Source organism: Carcharodon carcharias, chromosome 13, assembly GCF_017639515.1.
Source record: "Carcharodon carcharias isolate sCarCar2 chromosome 13, sCarCar2.pri, whole genome shotgun sequence".
Classification (NCBI taxonomy): Eukaryota; Metazoa; Chordata; class Chondrichthyes; order Lamniformes; family Lamnidae; genus Carcharodon; species Carcharodon carcharias.
The window spans coordinates 126,017,158-126,040,645 of record NC_054479.1 but is presented as its reverse complement, the minus strand read 5'-3'; the positions used below and the strand labels follow the sequence as shown (position 1 = coordinate 126,040,645).

The 23,488-nt window shown below is 41.9% G+C and overlaps 1 protein-coding gene across 1 annotated transcript in view; it reads left to right on the top strand.

Annotated features, from left to right (window-relative positions):
* Positions 1–23,488, top strand: part of snd1 (staphylococcal nuclease and tudor domain containing 1) — a 946,160-nt gene that overhangs the window by 852,919 nt on the left and 69,753 nt on the right. The window contains exons 20-22 of the mRNA XM_041202041.1: positions 10,973–11,042; positions 15,120–15,233; positions 19,306–19,509. Of these exons, the coding sequence (XP_041057975.1) occupies positions 10,973–11,042; positions 15,120–15,233; positions 19,306–19,509 (388 nt within the window). The remainder of the gene's footprint in view (positions 1–10,972; positions 11,043–15,119; positions 15,234–19,305; positions 19,510–23,488) is intronic.

Genomic DNA, 23,488 nt, shown 5'->3' with positions numbered 1-23,488 from the left:
GATGCCACTTTCAAAAACAGTTCCTCTGACATGTCCTCCATCCTTAACCGAGGTTTTTCACCCACGGTGGATGACAGGGCCCTCAACCGTGTCCGGCCCATCTCCCGTGCATCCGGCCTCACACCTTCTTCTCCCTTCCAGAAACATGATAGGGTCCCCCTTGTCCTCACTTATCACCCCATCAGCCTCCGCATTCAAAGGAACATGCTCCACCATTTCCGCCAACTCCAGCATGATGCCACCACCAAACACGTCTTCCCTTCACCCCCCCGGTGGCATTCTGCAGGGATCGTTCCCTCTGGGACACCCTGGTCCACTCCTCCATCACCCCCTACTCCCACGGCACCTTCCCACGCAACTGCAGAAGGTGCAACCCCTGCCCCTTTACTTCCCCTCTCCTCACCATCCAAGGGCCCAAACACTCCTTTCAAGTGAAGCAGCATTTCACCTGCACTTCCCTGAACTTAGTCTACTGCATTCGTTGCTCCCAATGCGGTTTCCTCTACATTGCAGAGACCAAACACAGACTGGTTGACTGCTTTGCAGAACATCTTCGGTCTGTCCGCAAGCATTACCCAGACCTCCCTGTCATTTGCCATTTCAACACTCCACCCTGCTCTCATGCCCACATGTCCGTCCTTGGCTTGCTGCATTGTTCCAGTGAAGCTCAACGCAAATTGGAGGAACAGCACCTCATCTTCCGACTAGGCACTTTACAGCCTTCCAGACTGAATATTGAGTTCAACAATTTTAGATCGTGAACTCTCTCCTCCATCCCCACCCCCTTTCCGATTTTCCCCCTCCTTTTTAAGTGTATTTCCATCCATTGTTTTATCTCTACCTTTAAGCCCATTTCGATCCCTTCCCCCCCACCCCATCCCCACTAGGGCTATCTGTACCTTTCTCGACCTGCTTTCTACCCTTAATTAACACATTCCCTTAGTTAATCACTACCTTCAACACCTCTTTGTCCTTTTGGCTGTGACATCTTTTGGTTATCTTCACCTATCACTGGCCATCTATCCAGCTCTTCTTGTCCCAGCCACCCCCCAACCAAACCAACTTATATTTCACCTCTTTTCTATTTTTACTTAGTTCTGTTGAAGGGTCATTCGGACTTGAAACGTTAACTGTGCTCCTCTCCACAGATGCTGCCAGACCTGCTGAGTTTTTCCAGGTATTTTTGTTTTTGTTTAGGATTTCAGCCCTTGTTGGTGCTTACAACTTTCAGGGAGAAGAGAGTGCAGAGTATCTGCAGGAAACTGTCATTTCCCGATAACAGAATGCACTTAAGGATCTTGGATGGCAGTCACTGAGGCTAGTTTATTAGATAAGTCATGACATGACATCAAGATTAAGTTGTTTCTTTGATTCTAGTACTACAGTCAAATCTTGAAGATATAACGCTTGTGATCTGAATGTTTTAAGAACATTGTTACTGGAACATTTTACATTCAATGGTTAGCGGTTTGTTTAGTGAAAAATACATAAACTTTTGTGTTTATTGCTCAGTGAAAATCCATTTTATTTTATATCGGTGAATAGATGTTGTGATCACCAGTTATATCCTTAGGCATAAATTTATTTTGCCATCAGTTTTTTCTCTTCTTTCCAGAAGATATCAATTCTTTACAATGTGCAATTTCACCAGCAGCACCACCACATTTTACCCAAGTAGCCAGTGTTACAATATAAGTTGAGACAGACTATTTAAAAACTACTTGACCATGCTCACTTGAACCAGATGTCAGGAAAATGTTCTTTACTCAGGGATCAAAACAGAATGATCTACCACAAATGGTAACAAGCAAAAAGACTGGGTCATTCAAGCTACAATTAAGGGCTATGATAGAAGGGTTACTGTAGTGGAGGGATGAGATTTAATGGCTAGAATAACCTTTTCTCAGGTTGTGTCGTCTGAGACTGATCCAGTTATTGCCCTACAGCAGCACACTAGTTAGAGGTCAGTACACCTCCCTAGCCAAGGTTGATTTTAGCACTATTGCTTTCTGAATGGGAATGCAATTTTTTTTAGACTTTCCTACTTCCAACAAGGATCTGAAGTGAGCTTTGAGGAATTAGGCTTGACTCCCCTTCCTTATACAGCAGCAGCTGATGTTTATTTAGCTCTACCACCTGACAATTGGTGGCTCAGTGCTAGTTTTCCCTAAACCCTGTCTGAGAAAAGCCATAAAAAAAAATTTTGCGTTAAAAGCACTTTATGAATGTAAGTTGTTAGTTTTGAAATTTTTGCCCCTTCTTGCCCTGAAGGCGGTGATGTGGTCTATCACATGGCTGTATCATTGCATGGTCACTGTTGCTCTCCAATATCTCATCCAAATACACATGCTTAAACTTTTCATTCATGGGAACTTTCACATCCGAGCCAATGCTTTCCTCACTTAGCATTAACACCCGTGGACATTTGAGCAGACATCACTGGGCACTAAGTGGGAGTGGGAATCCTGGCTGAATTTAGCTTTAACTAGCTGGGAGCTAAAATTGCCCATCTCCTTCCCATCCCATTCACGCCTTCACCAATGTCCCCTTGGATACTGCTGGGAGAGCACTAAGCACTGCCCCTTGCCACAATTCTATCCAGAATGAATGTTCAGTCACAAACATGAGCTTTTGCACCTGTGATCTTTTTGTGAATGATTGTATGTACCTCCTGGCTTTGACTGAAAGTCGGTTTACTAACGGTGGCACTGTACTCCTTTCCAGTATTTGCCCCACTCCGACCATCATGGTGGTGGTATGGCACTTTACCAGACAATCTCACCTTAGCCTCTTTTCCACTAATTGCCTTCCGCCCACTACCCCTCCCATTTATTCCTCTGATGATTTGTCCCCTACAAGCATCTGATATTGTTTCAACACTCTTGCTTTTCCTTTAAAATCTTACTTGTTGACCACCACCCATCCCCAGTTTCTTTTCTTCCATCCCTCAGTCATTGCACTAAGTGACTCCTTATCTTTGATGATTTCAGTCTCCCCTTGCACACACTCCTCTGAATTCACTGTCCTCCCTAACTTTCTCCACCCATACAGTGCCTGACACGCAAATGCTTCTACCATACTCTTTACCTAGCCATCCTCCATGCGCTCTGTACACTCTTGACCTTGGTCAAAGGCAAGGCCATTTCATCCAAAACTGTCCTGTACCATTCAACCATCATGCCTATCCTTGCTTATTTACATTGACTCCTGGTCCCACAAAACCTCTAATTTAAAATTCTCGCCCTTGTATTTAAATCTCTTCATGACCTCCCTCCCCCCTAACTCTCTAAACCTAGCCCTAAACCTTCTTCCCCCAACCCTTGTACTCTTCATTGCCCTAACTCATAGTGGGAGTGGGGGCAGTCATCTAGCCCAATGTTGTCAATGTCAATTTCTTTGCCTAATCCCCTCCTCATTATTCTCTTTAAAACCAACTCTTTGACTATGTTTTTGGTTGCTTTTGTTTGGTTTACAATCCATTTATGTCTGATTAAAGCTCTGTGAAGCATCATAGGGCAGTGGCCCACACAAAAGATGTCATGGAAGTCACCCCTACAACACCAACACTGCCATTTATTTCCTTTTTTCACAATAAATGTGGTTGAAAAAGGCCTTTTGGACCACTTTGGTTGATCCATTCGGAAGGATGCTGCATTGCAATATTCATATATATCTTAAATAATTCTAATGTTTCACCCCTGCTCCTGGATAGCTGGGACAAGAACTCTAGGCAACTTCAGGCAGACACAGACAAATTGGTGGACTGGGCAAATGAAATTTAATAGAGATATGCAAGGAGATATATTTTTTGACAATGAGTAAAAAGAATATATAAATTCTATGCGGTACAACTTAAAATGATTAGAAGATTAGAGAGACTTGGGTGTTCAGATAAATCTTTGTCAACTAGAGTTGTGCAGCAAAAGTCTGTGTACGTTTAAGATATACAATGCCGTATTGGGGGAGGGGGCAGCGGGGTGTGGGTAGGGTGGTATGATTGTAGAGTGCCCCTGGATGAATTAATTTATAATTGTCCTCCTCATCTGTGAAGTAATAGTTCTTTCACAGAGCCAGCACAAGTCCAGTGGGCTAAATGGCCTCTTCCTTTGCTGAAAAAACTTCCACCCAGAAGTCCGTTCCATGTCTTGACTTTGTGCGAAGAACAACATGTTGAAATAAACGTGCTTTGACTGGCAGATATCCCACAATTTTTCTGGTCCAAGGGTCTGAGACAGATGAAAACACATCATTGTGCTCAAGCAGATGAGTTGAAGAATAGTGGAGGCGTTTTACATAGATAAACATATGGTAATGCTGGTTAAATTCTCAGCAAGAATGAAAGATGGACGTGATGAATGAGGTGGAAAGATGTAAAATGAAGTGATCTGTATGTGATCTCAGGCGTTAATTGTCAATGTAGGACAAATGCCCACAATGTTATGATCAAGTGCTACGGTGTATCTTGAGGGCCTTTGACTATTTTTGAAAAAATCACCTTATTTTAATTCTCTATTTGTATACCACATTTAGAATATTGCTTTCATTAGGCCATTGGGTGCGATGCATTGGAAAGGATTGATCCCAGAATCAAAGCACTTTAGATTGACCCATAGAATTGAACTTCTTTTCATTAAAAAATTGAGGTGGGACATGATGAATGTCTTTAAAAGCTAAAGAAAATGGCATGCCCCTAGCTTAATGTAAAACGAAACTGTAGGACTAGAGATCATGACTTCAAATCTTGAATGGTTCAAGCAAGTTCTTTCTAAAACCACACCGGAGCGGAAGAATCTCCCATCAAGTGGAGTTAATAGATTACTAATTTACAAAGGAACTAGATGATATTTGTGCCACACCTGCCCCTTTACTTCCCCCTTCCTCACCGTCCAAGGGTCCAAACACTCCTTTTAAGTGAAACAGCGCTTCACTTGCACTTCCCTCAATTTAGTCTACTGCATTTGCTGCCCCCTGGGAGCAAATACATTGGAGAGACCAAATGCAGGCTGGGTGACCACTTTGCAGAACACCTTCGGTCTGTCTGCAAGCATGACCCAGACCTTCCTGTCGCTTGCTGTTTCAACACCCCATCCTGTTCTCATGCCCACATGTCTGTCCTTGGCCTGCTGTAATGTTCCAGTGAAGCTCAACGCAAACTGGAGGAACAGCACCTCATCTTCCAATTAGGCACTGTGCAGCCTTTCGGACTTAACATTGAATTCAACAACTTCAGACCATGAACTCTCTCCTCCATCCCCACCCCCCCTTTTTCATCCCCCTTTATTCCGTATTCATTTTTATTTTTTAATTTTTATTAATTTTTCCCCCACTTATTTTAATTATTATTATTTCTCTCTCCTTTGCTTCTACCTATTGCTGGCCTTCTATCCAGCTTCACCGGTTCCACCCCCCTTAATCAGTATATATTTCACCACATCTCTACCTCCCTTTAGAGTCATACGGACTTGAAACATTATCTCTGTCTCTCTCTCCACAGATGCTGTTAGACCTATGAGTTTTTCCAGCATTTTTTGTTTCCGTCCTAGATGATATTTATATTTGGTTATGAATGAGCATCAGTACAGACTGATAATGGGACTTTCTGATTGCAATCCTATTGAAACAACGAGAACATTTTCTGTGGAATGCATCAGTCGGGGTTGACTATTAATTACAATATTTATCCTTGAGCTTTTCTTCCAAATTCCAAGCTTTCTCCTGAAAATTTTTGGCTATACTTATTCATCTTCCTTGGGAGATTAATTAGAAAAGTCTACTGACTGATGGAGTGAATGTTCTTTCCTCATTCTATACATGTTTACCTGCAGGGCTGACCTTTTTTGACTAGACCCACTATTTTTGCCTGCATGGTGCCCAAAGTATTGTTGCTTTTGTCACTATAGCTCAGATCTTCTAATATACTAACTAATCAAGAGAAGTTAATTCAGAGTCATTATGGAAGAGATGTGAATGGACAAAGTTGAGGCAAAGCTTAATCAACACAGTTATTGATTTATCATAGAATGATGCGGCACAGGAGGAGGCCAATCAGCCCACTGTGTCAGCTCTTTGAAAGAGCTATTAATTTAGTCCCATTCCCCAGCTTTTATCCCCTTTACCCCTTTTTTCCCCCTCAAGTATTTATCCAATTCCCTTTTGAAAATTGCTATTAAATCTACTTCCACCACCCTTTCAGGTTCCAGATCACAACTCATTGTATAAAACAGATAAACTTTGTCTTGTTAATGCTGCATATAACTTTCCACTTTTAAGCCTGCTGTCCAATTCTATCTGTACCCTGCTGTCGTGATTCAGTTACTGTTTACCTTCCGGATTATCGATTGATCACTTCCTGATTTACTGTGCAATCGATTGTACACTTTACAACTTGATGTCCCGTGCTAGAAGTCCTGCACCTCCACACAGTTCTCTTAATATAATAGACGGCTTCTCAGAACCTCAAAGTCTCAAAGAGCTTTACTGTCAATTATATACTTTTGAAGTATAGTCACTGCTGTGATGTAGGAAACGGTGCAGCCAATTTGTACATAGCAAACTTGCAACAATACGATAATGGCCAGATAATCTCTTTTCACGATGTTGGTTGAGAGGTAAATGAGGGGAAAACTCTGCTCTTTTTGAAAATAGCGCTGTGGAGTCTTTTATTCCAGCTAAAAGGGCAGATGGGGACCCAGTTTAATGCCTCACCTTTGACTACATCCCAAGCATTTGGGTCAAGTTAGTGGCTATGCTTCCTTAAAAAGCTTTTAGTTCATTTATTGCTGGTGATTCGGTGTTTTATACTCTCCCTGAGGAATATTCAATTCAACAGCTTTCAAGCTGTTGCTATGACTTTGTGTTGGATTCCCAGGAGGTTGCCTCACTTCTGGATCACAGTCTGAAGGGATTACAAACTTGGCTGACTCACTCAAGTTAATGGCCAAATAACAAGTTATTGTGACATGATGGTTCAAAGGATGCTCATTCACAATTGCAATTACACTAGGAACATTGGCGTGGAGTGATCAGGATCTGGGTTTGAACCTCCGCCCCCTATCCATATGGATACATTCATTTTGGCTGTTGCCCATTCAGTTGCAACTGACTGCAGGCACTGTCCCGGGCAAGGAGGACAGGCAGCTGAAAGTGAATAACTGATATAGGGAGCAGATCTTCCATGGCTGGTTATGGTGGGGAACACTATCACAATAGAAATGTTTTAAGCGGTAGGAACTCCACGAGCTTTCAAACTAACTAGGCCAAAAGGCAAAATCAAAAAACTGCGGATGCTGGAAATCCAAAACAAAACCAGAAATAAAAATACCTGGAAAAACTCAGCAGGTAAGGCTTAAACATTTCCATATCTTTTCCATTAAGGAGTGTAGGTGTATGGTTAGTTCACCCACAGTACACAAGGAAGAGATTGACTGCAATCATAACTGAACTCAGGAGGTTGTTGGAGTTCAAATGTTTCTCTCTGCTTCAAGTTCCACCTCTGCAAAATGCTTATCAAATGTTGGATAATAACCTTTTATAAAGAACGAAGAAATGATATTTGTTTTGGATCAATTATTGACTGAAAGCAATTGTTAGAATCGTCTTTTCACCTACAGCCAGATCCCAAAAACAACACTAGATTTTAACAAATGTTGACTTACACAACTTCTCTGTGATTCTGGATTACTCAGGGGACCTAGCATAATCCTGTAACACATTGCCACTGAGGAAGCAGTGCATGTATAGGTTTGTAAGTGTGCCTAGTTCTCATCCTTCCCTTAGGATCTGTAGAGATCAAACCCGTTTCCCTGTACTGAAGCAATCTGGCCCTTTCCTTTCTTGAATGTATCGAATGATTTTGCTTTTATTCTACCAGTTGGATTACTTGCATAGTTCAGCCTATCGGTTAATAAAGAATAAATGCAACTTTTGATTCCTAGTTTGTGCTGAATCAGAGGGATCTCCCCCACATATCACACCCCTCAATTACTGAAAAGCATGTAGATGGCTAGTGCAGAATGAAACTTAAATGTGATACTCCCCATGGTCGAACAATTGGAGGCAGACTAAAATGAATGACTACTTTGCCAAAGCCCCGGAGGATTGGTGATGCTGTGAAACCACCTGACCAAGTTTCACCAAGCACCTGAAGCAAAGGGGAAAAATGCAATCTCTTTTTTTTATTTTGCAATTTTGCATCCTAAGCACATGCAACTGGGAGATTTGAGGGTTTACAACAGAGCAGATCTTTTGATTTTATTTTGATTTGGTGAAACCACAAGCAAAAAAGCCATTTCTTGGTGTTTTCTGACTCTGTACAATTATTGGTTCCAGGAAATCTAATATTGACACTGCTTTTACCAATTTATGAGCACTACTCAGTAAGTGAAAATGAACTGTAAAGCCTGTTTGACTTAGTGGTAGCACTGTTTGTCTGAATCAGAAGTTTGTAGGTTCAAGCCCCACTCGGGGAGCTTGAGCACATAACATTGCCTGACACTTCAGTGTGTTAGGATAGGAGATAGTTGATAGTCAACAAGTCATTGTTAGTAATTAGAGGTTAATTGGTTAAGCTCACCACTGCATAATTTGACCTTTTTTGAGCATGAACAAAGAGTATAAAGGGGAAACAGGTGATGATCTGGGTTGGAGTTTTATGTAAGTTGTAATAAAGCTCTGTCTGGAAGAAGTTAAGATTTGGTTTCTTCCTTTCTTACCAATTAGCTATTGGAATTTATCACAATGGGAGTATTGGATGCAATATCAAAGTATGGCAGTCTGCTTATCAGTTGACAAATAATCCCATGGTACAGCTCAAAGAAGAGCACAGGAGATTTTCTGATGTCCTGGCTACATTTATCCTTAAGCAGCATTACCAAAATACATCAACGGGGCATTTATCTTGTAGTTTCATAGAGTGCTATTTAATGGAGGTGGCAGGTATTGCACCAGCTGGCTAGAGAGCAGGCCACATTGTCACCTTTGAGGAACGCCCGCCGAATTAAGTGCCAGTCAGGCACTTAACTGGGCAGTGGTGAACCTTTCCCAAAATTGAGGAAACCCGGATCAGAAGTCCCACCCATGGCCAGCCAGAGGGCGGCAGCTCTCTATTGATTGGCAGTGTCACCAGGGAGTCTCTACATCCACCTGAAGGCCAGGATTGCCATGGACCCAGACACAAGTGAGTGATGACGGGAGGAGGATTGTGGGGTGGTGTGGGGGTGGTTGGCCATAAGGGCAGCAGGGTGGCTGTTGGCAGCCCCCCCACCTTCCCAATGCTGTATCCCTCAATCGGGCAATGAACGCCTTTGAATGAGGGATCCCACTCTCTCGGGCCCACAAGCAGCCCCAACAGAGTTTGCTTTTCAGACTTCCCGCGTGGCGAGTTCCCCACCTGCCCCTGGATGAATACCAGCGGTGGAAAGATATGAGGCCCTTAAGTGGGCATTTATTGGCGGTGGGACATGGAGTGCATCCATGAGCTTTCTCACCACGGACTTAATCAGAGCAGTGGTGGAAATTTGGCGGGGTTCTCTCCTGCCCTCCTCCCACCATCCGTCTCACCGCAGAGGAGGGCATTAAATTCCCCCATAGAGTCATTACGATACAGAAGGCGACTATTCGGTCCATTGTGCCCATGCCAGCTCTTTGTGGATTGTGGAACTTTGTGCAATAATAGTCTGCTACATTTGCCAACAAAGTAGAAACCTCATTCATGTCTTTGTTAGCACCAAATTCAACTATTCCAGTGTACTCTTGCCAGCATCTGATGATGGTGGTGCTGTACCACATTTCTTACTGTGCCATATTGTGATTCTGCATTTTTAGTGAGAGAAGTGAATAAAAAAGGAAATGAGGCAGGGAAAAGAAGCATGCAGAAACACTGCCAGGACTGACATGGAGTTGAATGCACATCTTTCATTGTATTTACTGCTGCACTAAATTTCCCTGCAACTGACAGTTCTTTTACAGTCAACTACAGTTAAAAATATAAATAGCTTGGTTTTAACTTATTGTAGCAGCAGCAACGACTCACTTTCTTCTGGATCTTGGATGCTGTGATCAGGTTCGCTGGCTTCACTTCTGCCCAATATTTAAAGGAGAACTTTATGATACTGCTCAACCAACACTAGCTTCCTCCCTCACATCCACTCCTCTTCCGAACATATGATGTCTCTGATCCCACATGGCTCCCTCTTTTAACAAAGCTTTAACGTGTGCCTTTACTTCTTGCAAGCTTGATGTCTCCAATGCTCTTCTTGTCTCTTCCACATTCTAGCTCACTCAGAACACCGGGCCCCACATCTTGAGCATGCCTTCCATCCCTGTCCTAGTACCCACCAATCTTTTCCAGTCACACATCAATATCTCGTATTTATATAACACCTTTAACAAGGTAAAAAGTCCCAAGGCACTTCACAGGAGCGCTGATGATTGATATTTGACACAAAGTCGCATAAGGTGATATTAAGATAGATAACTAATAGCTTGGCCAAAGAGGTAGGATTTAAGTGTTGCCTTAAAGGGGGAAAGCATGTAGAGATTGTCCCTCCACTTACTATGCATTCCTGCGATAGCAACTTACTCCTCGCTCCCTGATTTCCCATTGACGACCACTGTTCTAATTATGCCTCCACCCATTGATGTTTCCTCCTTCACCTTGCAGGGAGACAAATAAGCAGAACTTGAAGGCCTCTGAGACATCTCACTGCACATGTGTGCTGTAGAAATGTGACTTGTTGAGAATGACAATATTGAGAGGCCAGGTTCATGCAAAAAAAAGAGCTGCCATGTAAAAGCAACTTTATCAAAGCCATTTAGCACCATTTTAAGAGCAGTCACTGTTGTATGTCCCTTACTTGTATTACTTGATTGGCACCTGAGCACAAAGGCCAGATCTCAGCACCAGGCTTTGCTGTAAACTGGTCCCAGTTTAACTTGTTGTATCACTAATCCCACTATTATGTTTTCAAAACAGGTACAGAGCTCGAGTGGAAAAGGTTGAGTCACCTGCCAAAGTCCATGTCTTCTACATTGATTACGGCAACGTAAGTATCTGCAAGCCTTTCGCAGCAACCTCGTATTGCCTATGCCTTCTACTTCTGGTCTCCCCAATGTGGAAACACCTTCTCTCCTTCTACCCTAACAAAGCCTTCCATAATCTTAAAGACCTCTCTCCACTGGTAAGAGTATGGGATGGTCAGTGTAAGGAAAGAAAACCCTTTAGGAATATTAGCTACATTGCAAAAGAAAAGAGAACAGAAAATCTGAAGTAGCCAACTCCTCAATCCTGCTGCTGTTACCAGCATTGTTTCCCCTGTCATGATAAAATGGGTTATTTGTAGTTAATGTGCCTCATATTTGATACTCTTGGTGCGCCTGCCTCAGAGCAATGTTACGTAAATGTTCTCCTCCTTGAATTTGAATTAAATGTTTATTCCTTTTGGTTGTGATTCTCATTCAACAGACATACTTATTAAAGATGTTCCTATTGATCGACTGTAGCCTCAACCCAGGCATACACAGTAATGTGTTAATCATCTCCCTCCAAAAGGAAGGGAACACATTGCACCATGCTGCTTTCATAGAAGAGTGACCAAACATTCCAGTTAGTGCGCTTCACTGAGTTTCAGTGTATCTCGTCCCTTTAGATAAAACCTAGCCATCTCTGGGAATGGCAAATCACATGAGGATGGGATCAGACTGGACTATAATACTGACTGACACACTTGGTCTTGACTCACACAAGAAGAATCAGCATTTGAGTGCTGTAGCAGAGGCAGTTACTATCAATAGAATGTCCCCAGTTACTACAGACGAGGAAAGGAAAGGGACAATTATTTTTTAAACTTTTAAAACTTCTGACTCTTGTGGAATTGACAGGCAACCAGTTTAGGTGAATAAAAGAGACAACCAGACATTCTCAAAAACATCTGTACAGATAATGATGATTCACAATCCAGCGCCCAAATATTCTGAAACTATTAAAAACTGCAAATGGCTTATAATCTGGCCACATATTACTCTAATACAAGGGTCACAAGGCACAATCAGTTGTAACCCTGTCCTTTCAGCAATTCAGACACGTTCCTGTCAGTTGTAAATGAGGTGGAGGCAGTCAGGTTCCTAATAGCACATTGAGCCTGTTTCAGCTAAACAAAATAAATGACAGCCATTCGCTGACTAATTCCTCAGGGTAATGCCTTGACCAATCAGGGTCATGCTGCCTGGTTTAAATTTTAAACAATGCTTGGCAATTAACTGTCAATCACCATCACTGGTGCATTCTCCATGACATTGCCTCTACCAGTCAGAGTTCACTTGCCAACTAATCTGCACTGTCTTCACATACAGTATAAATTGTTGTCTTTCACCTGTATTGGTGTTCCTGAAGAATGCAAGATGAATAACTTCGACATGTTTCTTTCTTCAGCAATATTATCACATTGTAGTGTGTGGGACCTTGCTGTATGTGTAAATTGGCTGCCAAAGTTTCCACATTACAGCAGTGACTACACCATAAAAATATCTTCGGGACTTCATGAAAAGTGCTATACAAATACAAACTCCTTATTTTCACCTTTAATGTTAGCAGTTAGTGGTCCCGTGACTGAAAAAAGGCTTTCTTAAAGGTGCGTATGTAACAGTGATATGTCTTCAGTTTATCGGCAACTGTTGTGAATTTTGCATCAGTTGCTTGATGCACAGATTGCCACCGCTCTGTCAAACCATTTCTGCAGCTCTGAAGTGGTTTTACATCACAGCAAAAAAAACCTCTTCAGCTCACAGGTCTCTGCACACAGCTCTCCAAATCTACATCAGAACAGCTGTTGGTCGTACAGGTTCAGAGGTAGAAAAATGAAAACATACCCCACCAACCCCAAATTATCCAGTTAGTCTGAAGATGCTCAGGGTGCTGTTGAAATACCATTCCACACTTCTTTGCATTGACAGGTTGAAGGTACCTTTAAATATACATTGCTACTGGAATTAGTATCAGAACCAAGGGAATCGATTGCTTTCTTTCTCATTTATGAACAGTTATAAACCACCAACCCTTTCCTTGCAATAAATGCTGGTTTCAGCTAGTGTCACTATCTTCCATCAATTTTTACCTTCCTGCTGTGAAGCTGAGAGAATCAAAGCCAGAAATCGGGTAGGAATGAAATCATAATTAGCAAAAATACTGCCATCATTTTCTTTACATTAACAATTAATTAAATCATTTCTAAACTACTGTTTTGCTCAAATTGTAACTTCACATCTTGTTCACACACTTTGTCTAAAAAATTGACAGCTTTGAGACTTGTGGCTGATTTTCAAGAATCCCAACATGGGGTTTGAGGTGTGAGAGTAGGTGTGGTAAGTTCAGCCGTAGATGTACCTGGTACTCTAGGTTACTATATTTACTAGTCACTCTCATGGCCTAACATATGTTTGCCATTAGTCTTGCTGTTAGATATGCTAAAGTGACAAGCTTGGAGCAGTTGTCTCTTGTGCAAAAAATGAGAATTCTAGACTCAGTATTTCACTTAATTTACTTACTAAAGTAAATAATACAGACAACACACATGGTGATGTGAAGGCTGCAGGAGAGCTTGCTTTACAGTTGTTGTGCTCAGTAGGAGGGTGGCCAAGCTTCTTGATCTGCCAAACCCTTTGGCTGGGATTTTCTGGCTTTGTCATGTTGGGACCCACCACTGGAGATTCAGTGGCTCAGCCAAAAGTCCACTGATTTTCAACAGGACCAGACGATCCTGACGGTGGGTGAGGCCAGAAAATTCCACCCTTTGTTTCTTTAGAAGCTGTCTTTTAACCACAAAATGGAGCCCTTAATACAAAATGAAATCCAAATACAAACTTGCTTTCTAACACTTCCATACTTCAGTTGGGTACCTCTGATCCTACATTTGGGGTCTGATTAGAATCTAAATCCATTGACCGTACTGCCTTTCTGGTAAGTCATGCAGATCAGCGGGACCTAGGTTCTATCTTCATTCCTTCACAAACATGTGCTTTGCTGGCAGTGCCAGCATTTATTGCCCATCTAAGGCGGCTGTTCAGAGTCAACCACATTGATTAAGTTGGCTGCTGCATTTGGCCTTTCTTCTCCTGGGAGTGGAAGAATGAAACCTGGTTTCCTTCTCCTCATTACTGCCCATTGACCCCTGCCGCAAGTGTGCTCTGGGTATGCACGGAGTACAACTTGGCTGTGTTGCTCTACACAGTTGAATGGCTTGAAGACCTGACAAGCATATGAACAATGGCTGGTATTCTGGAGAACTGGTGCCTGTAAAGACCTAAACCAGTAGACTGCAGTCCCTTAGAGGGAAAAGAGTGAGGTCTGGAGAGGGGTGAAAAATGCTTTGGACATCTGGAAATATGTATGATTTGATCACTAAAGCACCTGCCTCAAATTGACTTTAATTATCTCTAACCCTCTTACATTTATTTTGCTGGTTTGTGATCCACACAATGCAGTGTTATTATTTGTGATCTCAAAAATTACCTGATATTTAAAATTCAGATGTAGGTGTCATTCATCAAAACATTCCAATGCGCTCCTGTAGGGCCGTTCACTTACCACTTGAGTTCATCCAAAACTGCTGGCTGTATCCTTGTTGCATCAAATTCTGTTTGTTCATCATCTCTTTGCTGACCTAGCTACATTGGTTCCTGGTATGGCAATGCCTCAATTTTAGAAATTCTCATCTTTGTGTTTAAATCTCTGTATGGCCTTATCCCTCAATCCCTATCTCTGTGACCTCCAGCCCTACAACTCTGAAATATGTGAGCTCCTCCAATTCTGGCTTCTTGCAGTTTCCCGATTTCCTTCATTCCACCATTATTGTACGTGCCTTCAGCTGCCTAGTCTCTAAGCTCTGGAATTCCCTCCATAAACTTTTCTGACCCTCTTCCTCTCTTTCCTTTTTCACTCCTTAAAGCCTACCCCTTTGACCAAGCTTTTGATCACCTATCCTATTATCTCCTTATGCAACTTGCTGTCAAATCTTGGCTGATATTGCGTCTGTGAAAATACGACACCAAAGGCACTGTATAAATGTAAGTTGTTGTTGTATTAATTATGTGGTAAGATGTGCTGATGTTATTGTTCTTTCCCTTAGAAAGAGTGTGTGGCATCCACTCGTCTAGGTGTTCTGCCGCCTGCCTTCAGCACACGAGTCCTGCCTGCTCAGGCCACAGAATATACTTTCGCGTATATCCAGGTGCCACAAGATGTAAGTAAGATTACTACAGAACACCTCCTTGCAACGTGTGCAGGTGTTTTGTTTTAACCCATATATGTCTATCAGGCAGATTTGCCATTGCTATAACCCAGTATATCATTGTAGACTAAATTACACTCATGCTACAAAGATGTTGCCACTGGACATATTTATCCTATTGGTACTATCCTATGGGGTAAATAGACAAGCCAGTGCCCTTCTTTGTTCTGAAATAGCTTCTTGTGAAATGCTTACATCCCAGAAATTGTTCTGATGTTGCTTTTTCTAGGCATTAGTCAAGCCTTAAGAAAAGGAAATCTAAGGGTTTATTCCTCCACAATTCGCGAAAATGATATTAAAGTGCCCCCCACTGTCACTGCACTGCACTAAAATTGTAATGCCGTTGCTTTGAGATATCTGGTTATAGCATATGTTAGCACTGTGATTTTAGATGACAAGACAACAATTGATTTGCATAGCTTCACAAACCATGATTGGCACTTCACTAGGGGTCCATTGCACATCAGTGACATGGAAAGTATGTTAGTATCTGTAGTTGGAAAAATAGGGACGTGATAATGAATAAGAGTACCCTCCACTCTATGAAGACCATTGGAGAACCCTTTATTTGTACCTTGTAATGACTTTTGAGTGTGAAAGCTTAAAATTAGGAAGTTATTGAGCAAGCAAGAGAGGCTCAGCCTAGTTTATTCAAGTTGTGAAATAAGCCAATGCAGATGGACATTAAACATATCAAACATCTCGAGATAATTAAATGTGTTTCTGGAGAGGAAGAGGATTAAGGGATATCATAAGGTGAGTAAAATTGACCTGTGAAAAAGGAACAAACCCGCTTTGGTTAGTTTTTAAAAGTCCTAATGTTGAAAGTCTGGTACAGAGATGTACGTGCGCACACCAAATGTCTTCTAGAAAGTGAACACCACTTATTTATTGCAATATTCGGGCTGGTTTCTAGCTGCAGTGTATTGCATCCCAATCAACCAGAGTAGAGCTGCAGCTGCACTTCCCTCGCAGGCTCAGACAGAGGAACTCGTGAATGATCTCATTGGCATTTAATTGTAGTAGCAAATACCTTCAAAAGAGCCCAAGATAAAGTTTACTGAAAATTTATTGTAGCTGATTTTGTTTTTTGTTTAGTCAATAAGTTATTAAGCCATAGTCCTATCAGACTCTGCTGAAAGTTCATTTGAGTGTTAAGTATCCCAGGGCACAATTGAAGAAGCAGAGATTTCCTGGTGTCCTGTCAATGTTCCTCACTCCTCCAAAAACATTGTAATTAAATCATTTGTCTGATTGATGTGTGCAAAATGATTGTGGCTTTTGTTTATATAACAGTCACTGAGCTCATTCAGTACAAACTTCTTTAAGACCAGCTGATATGGGATTGAAAAGAGTTGACGTTTCGAGTCCTCATGACCTTTCGACAGAACTTGAGTTCAAGTCCAAGAAAGAGTTGAAATATTTCAACTCTTTCTTGGACTCGAACTCAAGTTCTGTCGAAGGGTCATGAGGACTCGAAACGTCAACTCTTTTCTTCTCCGCCGATGCGGCCAGACCTGCTGAGTTTTTCCAGGTAATTCTGTTTTTGTTTTGGATTTCCAGCATCTGCAGTTTTTTTGTTTTTATCTGATATGGGATTGGCTGCATTAACAGTACAAGGTTGTCCAAAAGCAGCCTTGAAGGGACTGGCTGGCACGATCAGAACAGAGAATTCTTCACTCTTCAGCTTGCCATGCTGTACCCTCTGAGAGTGTTTGATGCTGATTGGCACTTATATGCCAAAATGGAGCATAGTGCATTCCCTCAAGCTATGAAGGGTCACTGGAAGAGGGTAATAAACAGAACTGGTTGTACCCCACATTACTGCCGCAGGATGGTTTTTGTGGGGATGAGGTGACGTGCTTTCCCCATAATGAGCAAATATCAGCAAGTGAAAAATGTAATGTTTTGAGTATATCTGAAATGTTAAACTGTCACAGTATCAGAATATCTTTACAGTGCAGAAGGAGGCTATTTGGCCCGTCAAATCTGCACTGGCTCTCTGAAAGAGCATTCTACCTAGTCCCACTCCCTTGCCTTATCCTCGTAACCTTGCACATTCTTTTCAGGTAGCAAAACAATTACCTTTTGAATACCTCAATCGAACCTGCCTCCACCACCCTTTCAGAAAGATTGTTCCAGACTCCCTCTGGGTGAAAACAATTTTCTGCACATCACATTTACTCCTTGTACTGTCTTTTCTCTTTTTTGCCAATGCTGACTGACCTTTATTTCCAGCATTTTGTGTTGTTTGTAATTAGATGCTGCCAAGCATGAGGTTTTAGAACTGTCTAGACTGTAAAAGGGCGAAAAGGAATTCCAGGAAAGGAAGGGTTATATAGACTAGGGCATGGTTTGTGGGGTCTCAGTTCCAACACACTGAGAATGAAAGGGCGAATGCTTTGGATGCCAGATTTAGAAGTAAGCATGTTGTATACTATCAAGCTTCTGACCACTTGGAAACATCACTGCAGCTTCAAAGCAACACTTATCAACTGTCCTACAGCAAGCTCGTTCAACTAAAAAGGGTTAGATTCCCTAGCAACCCTCAGTTGATTATGTTAGCTTCTCGTTTTTTTGTAATTTGCAAGTATAATGAATGTGTTTCTCTTGAGGGAATTGCTAATTTATATATTTAATTTAGCACGTAACTGTAAACAGTTAATTAATCTGGGTTTATTTGGTTGAAGGCATTTCTTTTCTCCTCTGTCCCCTTTCCCTGGGAAATAATGGATTTCAGAAATTGAATTAAGTGCCACATCTTACAGTTTGTAAAAATATTTATAACCCATCGAGTTCAGAGTATCTTTTTTCAGCTTCTTCCCACGAGCACCTGACACCTTGTAGCATTGACAGGTAAAGGCATTCTCACTGAGTAGGTGAGTACAGTCAATGGCTAAAAATATTTCTGTCACTGTTTTAATGTATTGTTTGAAATTAGGGTACCTTCTCCTTCACTGGCTATGAAGAACTATCTCCGGATTTCACACCAGATATCCTCCAGTCCTCACCTGAAGCATCTTATGTCTCTGTCTTTGCCTTCCTAATTATGACTTCACCTCACCAAATAGGATGGCTTTTGAGTTCTGGATCTGGCTATATGAGGCATGATAATGGAGAATGTTCCCTTAGTCCTTCACATCACACTTGAAGAAAGAAAGAACAAAAGGACTTGCATTTATCACACTTTTCATAACTACCGGATGTCTCAAAACATCTTACAGCCAATGAAGTGGTTTTGAAGTGTAGTCGCTGTTGTAATGTAGGAAACACAGCAGCCAATTTGCACACAGCAACCTCCCATAAACAGCAACGTGCTAATGACCAGATAATCTGTTTTTGTGACGTTGATTGAGTGATAAATATCAGCCAAGACACCAAGGATAACTCCTCTGCTCTTCGAAATTGTGCCATGGGATCTTTTATGTCCATCTGAGAGCGCTGGCGGGACTCAGTTTACTGGCTTATCTGAAAGACAGCATCTTCCAACTGTGCAGCACCCCTATTAATGCTGCATTGGTACATGTCCAAGTTTTGAATTAGGACCTGAAACCACAATCTTAAGAGTTAACAGCAGAGCCAAGCAAGCTGATAAATATGATGAGTTGTTTTTATATTTTCATATTCTTCCCATGGAGGACAATGTGAAGTAGTAGAAGGGTTTACAGACTATTAACAGTCTGACAGGCCATGACACAAATACCCCTTTCATGCTGTAATCATCTTTAAAGTACCCAAAAGGAACATTAGCCTTATATGGAGGAGGAAGAGGGTTTTATGAGCTCCACAATCTACACAATAAGGGGAGCCACCCACACCCACCAGATGTGAGCATCCTATTGGATGTCTTCACAGCATTCAGAGCCAGAGCTCTATTCTGCAATTCCAGAGGTGAGGATACTACCACTGAGCCTAAAGGCTCACTCCTGATGAGTTGTTCTGACTGATTGTAATTTATCACTGATAAATAAGCGAGGTTGATTAGCTGTAGTCCTGATCTGAGCCTTGTTCTTCTGTCCTACAGGAAGATGCTAAAGCTGATGCAATCGACAGTGTTGTCAGGGACATTCAGAACACCCAGTGCCTGCTGAATGTTGAATTCGGGGGACCCAACTGCTCGTTTGTTACGCTGCAGTTTGCTGACTCTAAAGATGACGTGGGCCTCGGATTGGTCAAGGAGGGGCTTGTCATGGTGGATGTGCGCAAGGAAAAGCACTTGCAGAAAGTGGTAAGTGACCACCTAATGGTTCCATCAGCCTGGAGCAGTGATTGATATACTGATCATTAATGTGCTGTTTCTATGAGGATTGTTTCTCCTGATGGAAAGTCCTGTCTGTTAATGAAAGGGTAGATTTTAACTAGGTAACAATCATACCAAGGAGACTAGAAATTAATGTCTCTGGGTCTAAAAGAAGACTAAAGTGATTGTGCTAAATTATGGCCATATCCTATCTTGGGTTTTCATCCTGGTGGGACAATTTGCACAATTGACCTGACAACAGGACCATATTGGTACTATAAAACAGAAAATGCAAGAAAAAACTCAGCAGGTGAGGAAGCATTTGTAGAGAGAGAAAGAGTTAACGTTTCAGCTTGATGACCTTTCAGCAACCTGAAACATTAACTTTCTCTCTCTCTCAGGACATTTTTTATTTCTGCTTTGTATTTCTTGCAGCTACAGTATTTTGCTTTTGTTTTACCATATTTGTGTAGTCAGCCGTTACTCCGGAACTATAGTGATCCCACTTCCAGACTTTGGTGTTATGATATGGCAGGTGGTATTGCCAGGCTGACCAAATCCCAAAGGGAAAACTTGGCCACGCTATCACAACAATTTTGCAATTTGTATTTATAATGAGAAGGTTTGTGCACTGAAGTCAGAAGTAACAAGCCCACTACCACCTTTTAAGATCTTAAAGATTAAATTAAAACATTTATTAAGAAAAGAAAACTTAAACATGCAAGACTATAGTCACATGGTTATATTTAGTTTTATAACACTTCTCACAAGATTTCTACTTAATTAGACTCCCAATTACACAGTCCTTCCAGGCAACAGTCCAAATAGATTATTAATATATAAAACATCCAGCAATGTTACCACAAGCACCCAAAATTGCTATAAAGGAGATATTTCACCACTTCTCTCTTCCTCTCACTCGACAATGGAACCCCAAAGGCTTTTAACACAACCTTGGTTACTGGAACAGCAAACTTTTCCAGGTGGCTAGAGGCTTTTCCCACAAGTCTTTTTCATACTGTACACCTTTCAAGATCTCACATGGCCACTCCTCATACAGCTTTCCATCTTTCTTTAAATACATTCTCTCCCTTTTGATCTGTAAATCCCGTTGTTTCATCCTTGCTCTGGAAGTTGTTTTTCGCAGAATATAAAAATCTTTCATGTTGTCACTATGGCCAACACTTCTGGGAAAAATAAACTTAATAACTTTGCTTTATTTATCTTGCCAGTTGTAATCATCTTATCATGTTCCTTTGAAAATCAACAACTTCTCAACTTACCTAAAAATGCAAATCCAATTCACACCATATCTGCTGAGACTTCATCCTAGCTTACCATTTCAAATGCCTATTTTATACCTAACTCCTTTTGATGATTCAAACCTTGCAGTCTGACTGTCTGTGGTTGAATTAAACTAGACACACGCATGCGCGCGCGCACACACACACACACACACACACACACACACGGTTGAATTAAACTAGACAAACACACGCGTGCAAGCGTCGGCCGGAGTCACTGTGGCACACCCGTGAGGCTGAGAGCTGTGTGAATAGCACGTTCAGAGACGTGGTCACACCACAGCTTAGCAGCCTTGAGGTAAAAAGGAAATGGGTGATCACTAGGCACTCCAAGAAAACTAGGCAGGTAGTGCAGGAGCTCCCTGGGGTCCTCACAAATTGGTTTTCCGTTTTGGAAGCTGGTGAGGGCACTGATCCACAGAGGAGTGCAGTCAGAGCAAGTTTATGGCACCACGAGCAGCTCAGCTGTATTGGAGGGGAGGAAAAAGAAAGGAAGAGCTATAGTGATAGGGGAATCATTAGGGGAACAGACAGGTGTCTCTGTGGCTGTAGACATGACTCCAGGATGGCATGTTGCTTTCCTGGTGCCAGCACCAAGGATGTCACTGAGTAAGCAGGATCTCTAAAGCAGTGATCTCAGGATTACTCCCAGCCCCATGTGCAAGTGAATATAGAAATAGGAGAATTGAGCTATTAAACACATGGCTGGAAAGCTGGTGTAGGAGGGACGGCATCAGATTTCTGGGGCATTGGAACTGGTTCTGGGGAAGGTAGGACCTGTACAAGCTGGATGGTCTACACCTGAACAGGACTGGGATGAATACCCTCGCAGGGAGATTTGCTAGCGCTGTTGGGAGGGGTGGGGGGGCGGTTTAAAACTAGATTGGCAGGATGGGGAGGGGTTTATACTCGTTTGGCAGGGGGATGGGAACCTGAGGGCAAAGTCATAGCAGGGAACGGGAGATGGAGGATTAATGCGCAACTCTGAAAACAGAAGCAGCACAGGTTAAAAAGTGTACAGCACAGGAATTTAACAGTGTTAAAAGGTATATATGTAAATACAAGGACAATAGTAAATAAGGCTGATGAGCTGAGGGCACACATAGACACATGGTAATATGATATTTTGCTATAACAGAAACTTGGATTAAGGAGAGGCAAAAATAGTAGCTCAACACCCCTGGATATAAAGTTTTCAGACAGGATAAGTAAGGAGGGGGTAAAAAAGATGGGGGTGTAGCATTATTGGTTAAAGATTCAATTACAGCTGTGAGGATGGATGATATACTAAATGAGGCATCAAATGAGGCCATATGGTTGAGCTCAGAAATAAAAAAGAGGCAGCCACACTGCTAGAAATGTACTATAGACCCCCCCAGTAGTAGAAGAGAGTTAGAAGAGCAAATATGTAGGCAGATTTCGGAACGCAAAAACAATAGGGCACTGATTGTGGAGACTCAACTGCCCTAATATCAATTGGGATATGAACAGTGTGAAGGACACATTAGGTGCAAAATTCTTGAACTGCATCGAAGAGAATTTTTTTAGCCAGCCCGTAACAAGCCCAACAAGAGGGGGTGCAATTCTAGATCTAGTCTTAGAAAATGAAGCTGGGCAAGTGGATGAAATAGCAGTGGGGGACCATTTTGGAGATAGTGACCATAATACAGTTAGATTTAGCATCATTATGGAAAAGGAGAAAGATAGAACAGGAGTGAAAGTTCTGAATTGGGGGAAGACAATTTTATGAAGCTCAGAGGTAAGCTGGCGAGAGTGGACTGGATATAGCCATTGGAAAGGAAAACAGTGTCAAATCAGTGGGAGGCATTCAAAAGCGAGATTCTACAGCACAATGTAGACCTGTTCTCACAAAAAAATGGTGGTACTGTCAACTCTGGAACTCCCTGGTTATCCAGAAGCATATAGGTCAAGATAAAGCAGAAAAAGAAAACTTATGACAGTCACAAAAGACTTAATACTGTAAAAAGCCTAGAGGAGTAAGGAAAGCACAGGGGTGAAGTAAAAATGGAAATTAGGAAAGCAAAGAGAGGATAGGAAAAATATTGGCATGTAAAATCAAAGAAAACCCAACGATGTTTTACAGTACATTAAGAGCAAGAGAATAACTAAGGAAAGGGTAGGGCCTATTGGAGGTGTGCATGGTAATTTGTGCATTGATGCTGAAGATGTGGGCAGGGTTCTCAGTGAGTACTTTGTCTCCGTCTTCACTAAAGAGAGGGGTGATGCAGACATTCCAGTTAATGAGGAGGACTGTGAAACATTAGATGCAATAAGCATAGTGAGAGAGGAAGCACTTGAGCAACTGACCTCCTTGAAGGTAGATGAGTCACCAGGGCCGGATGGGTTGTATCCCAGGCTGTTAAAGGAAGCCAGGGAGGAAATTACAATGCTCTGAGGATCATTTTCCAATTCTCACTAAATACAGGCGAAGTCCCAAAGGATTGGAGGTCTATAAATGTTGCACTATTATTTTAAAAGGGTACAAGGGATAGGCTAGAAAATCATAGACCGGTCAGTCTGACTTCAGTGGTGGGCAAATTATTGGAATCAATTCTGAGACACAGGATAAACTGTCACTTAGAAAGGCATGTGTTATTAGGAACAGTCAGCATGGTTTCATTAGGGGGAGATGGTGCCTTACT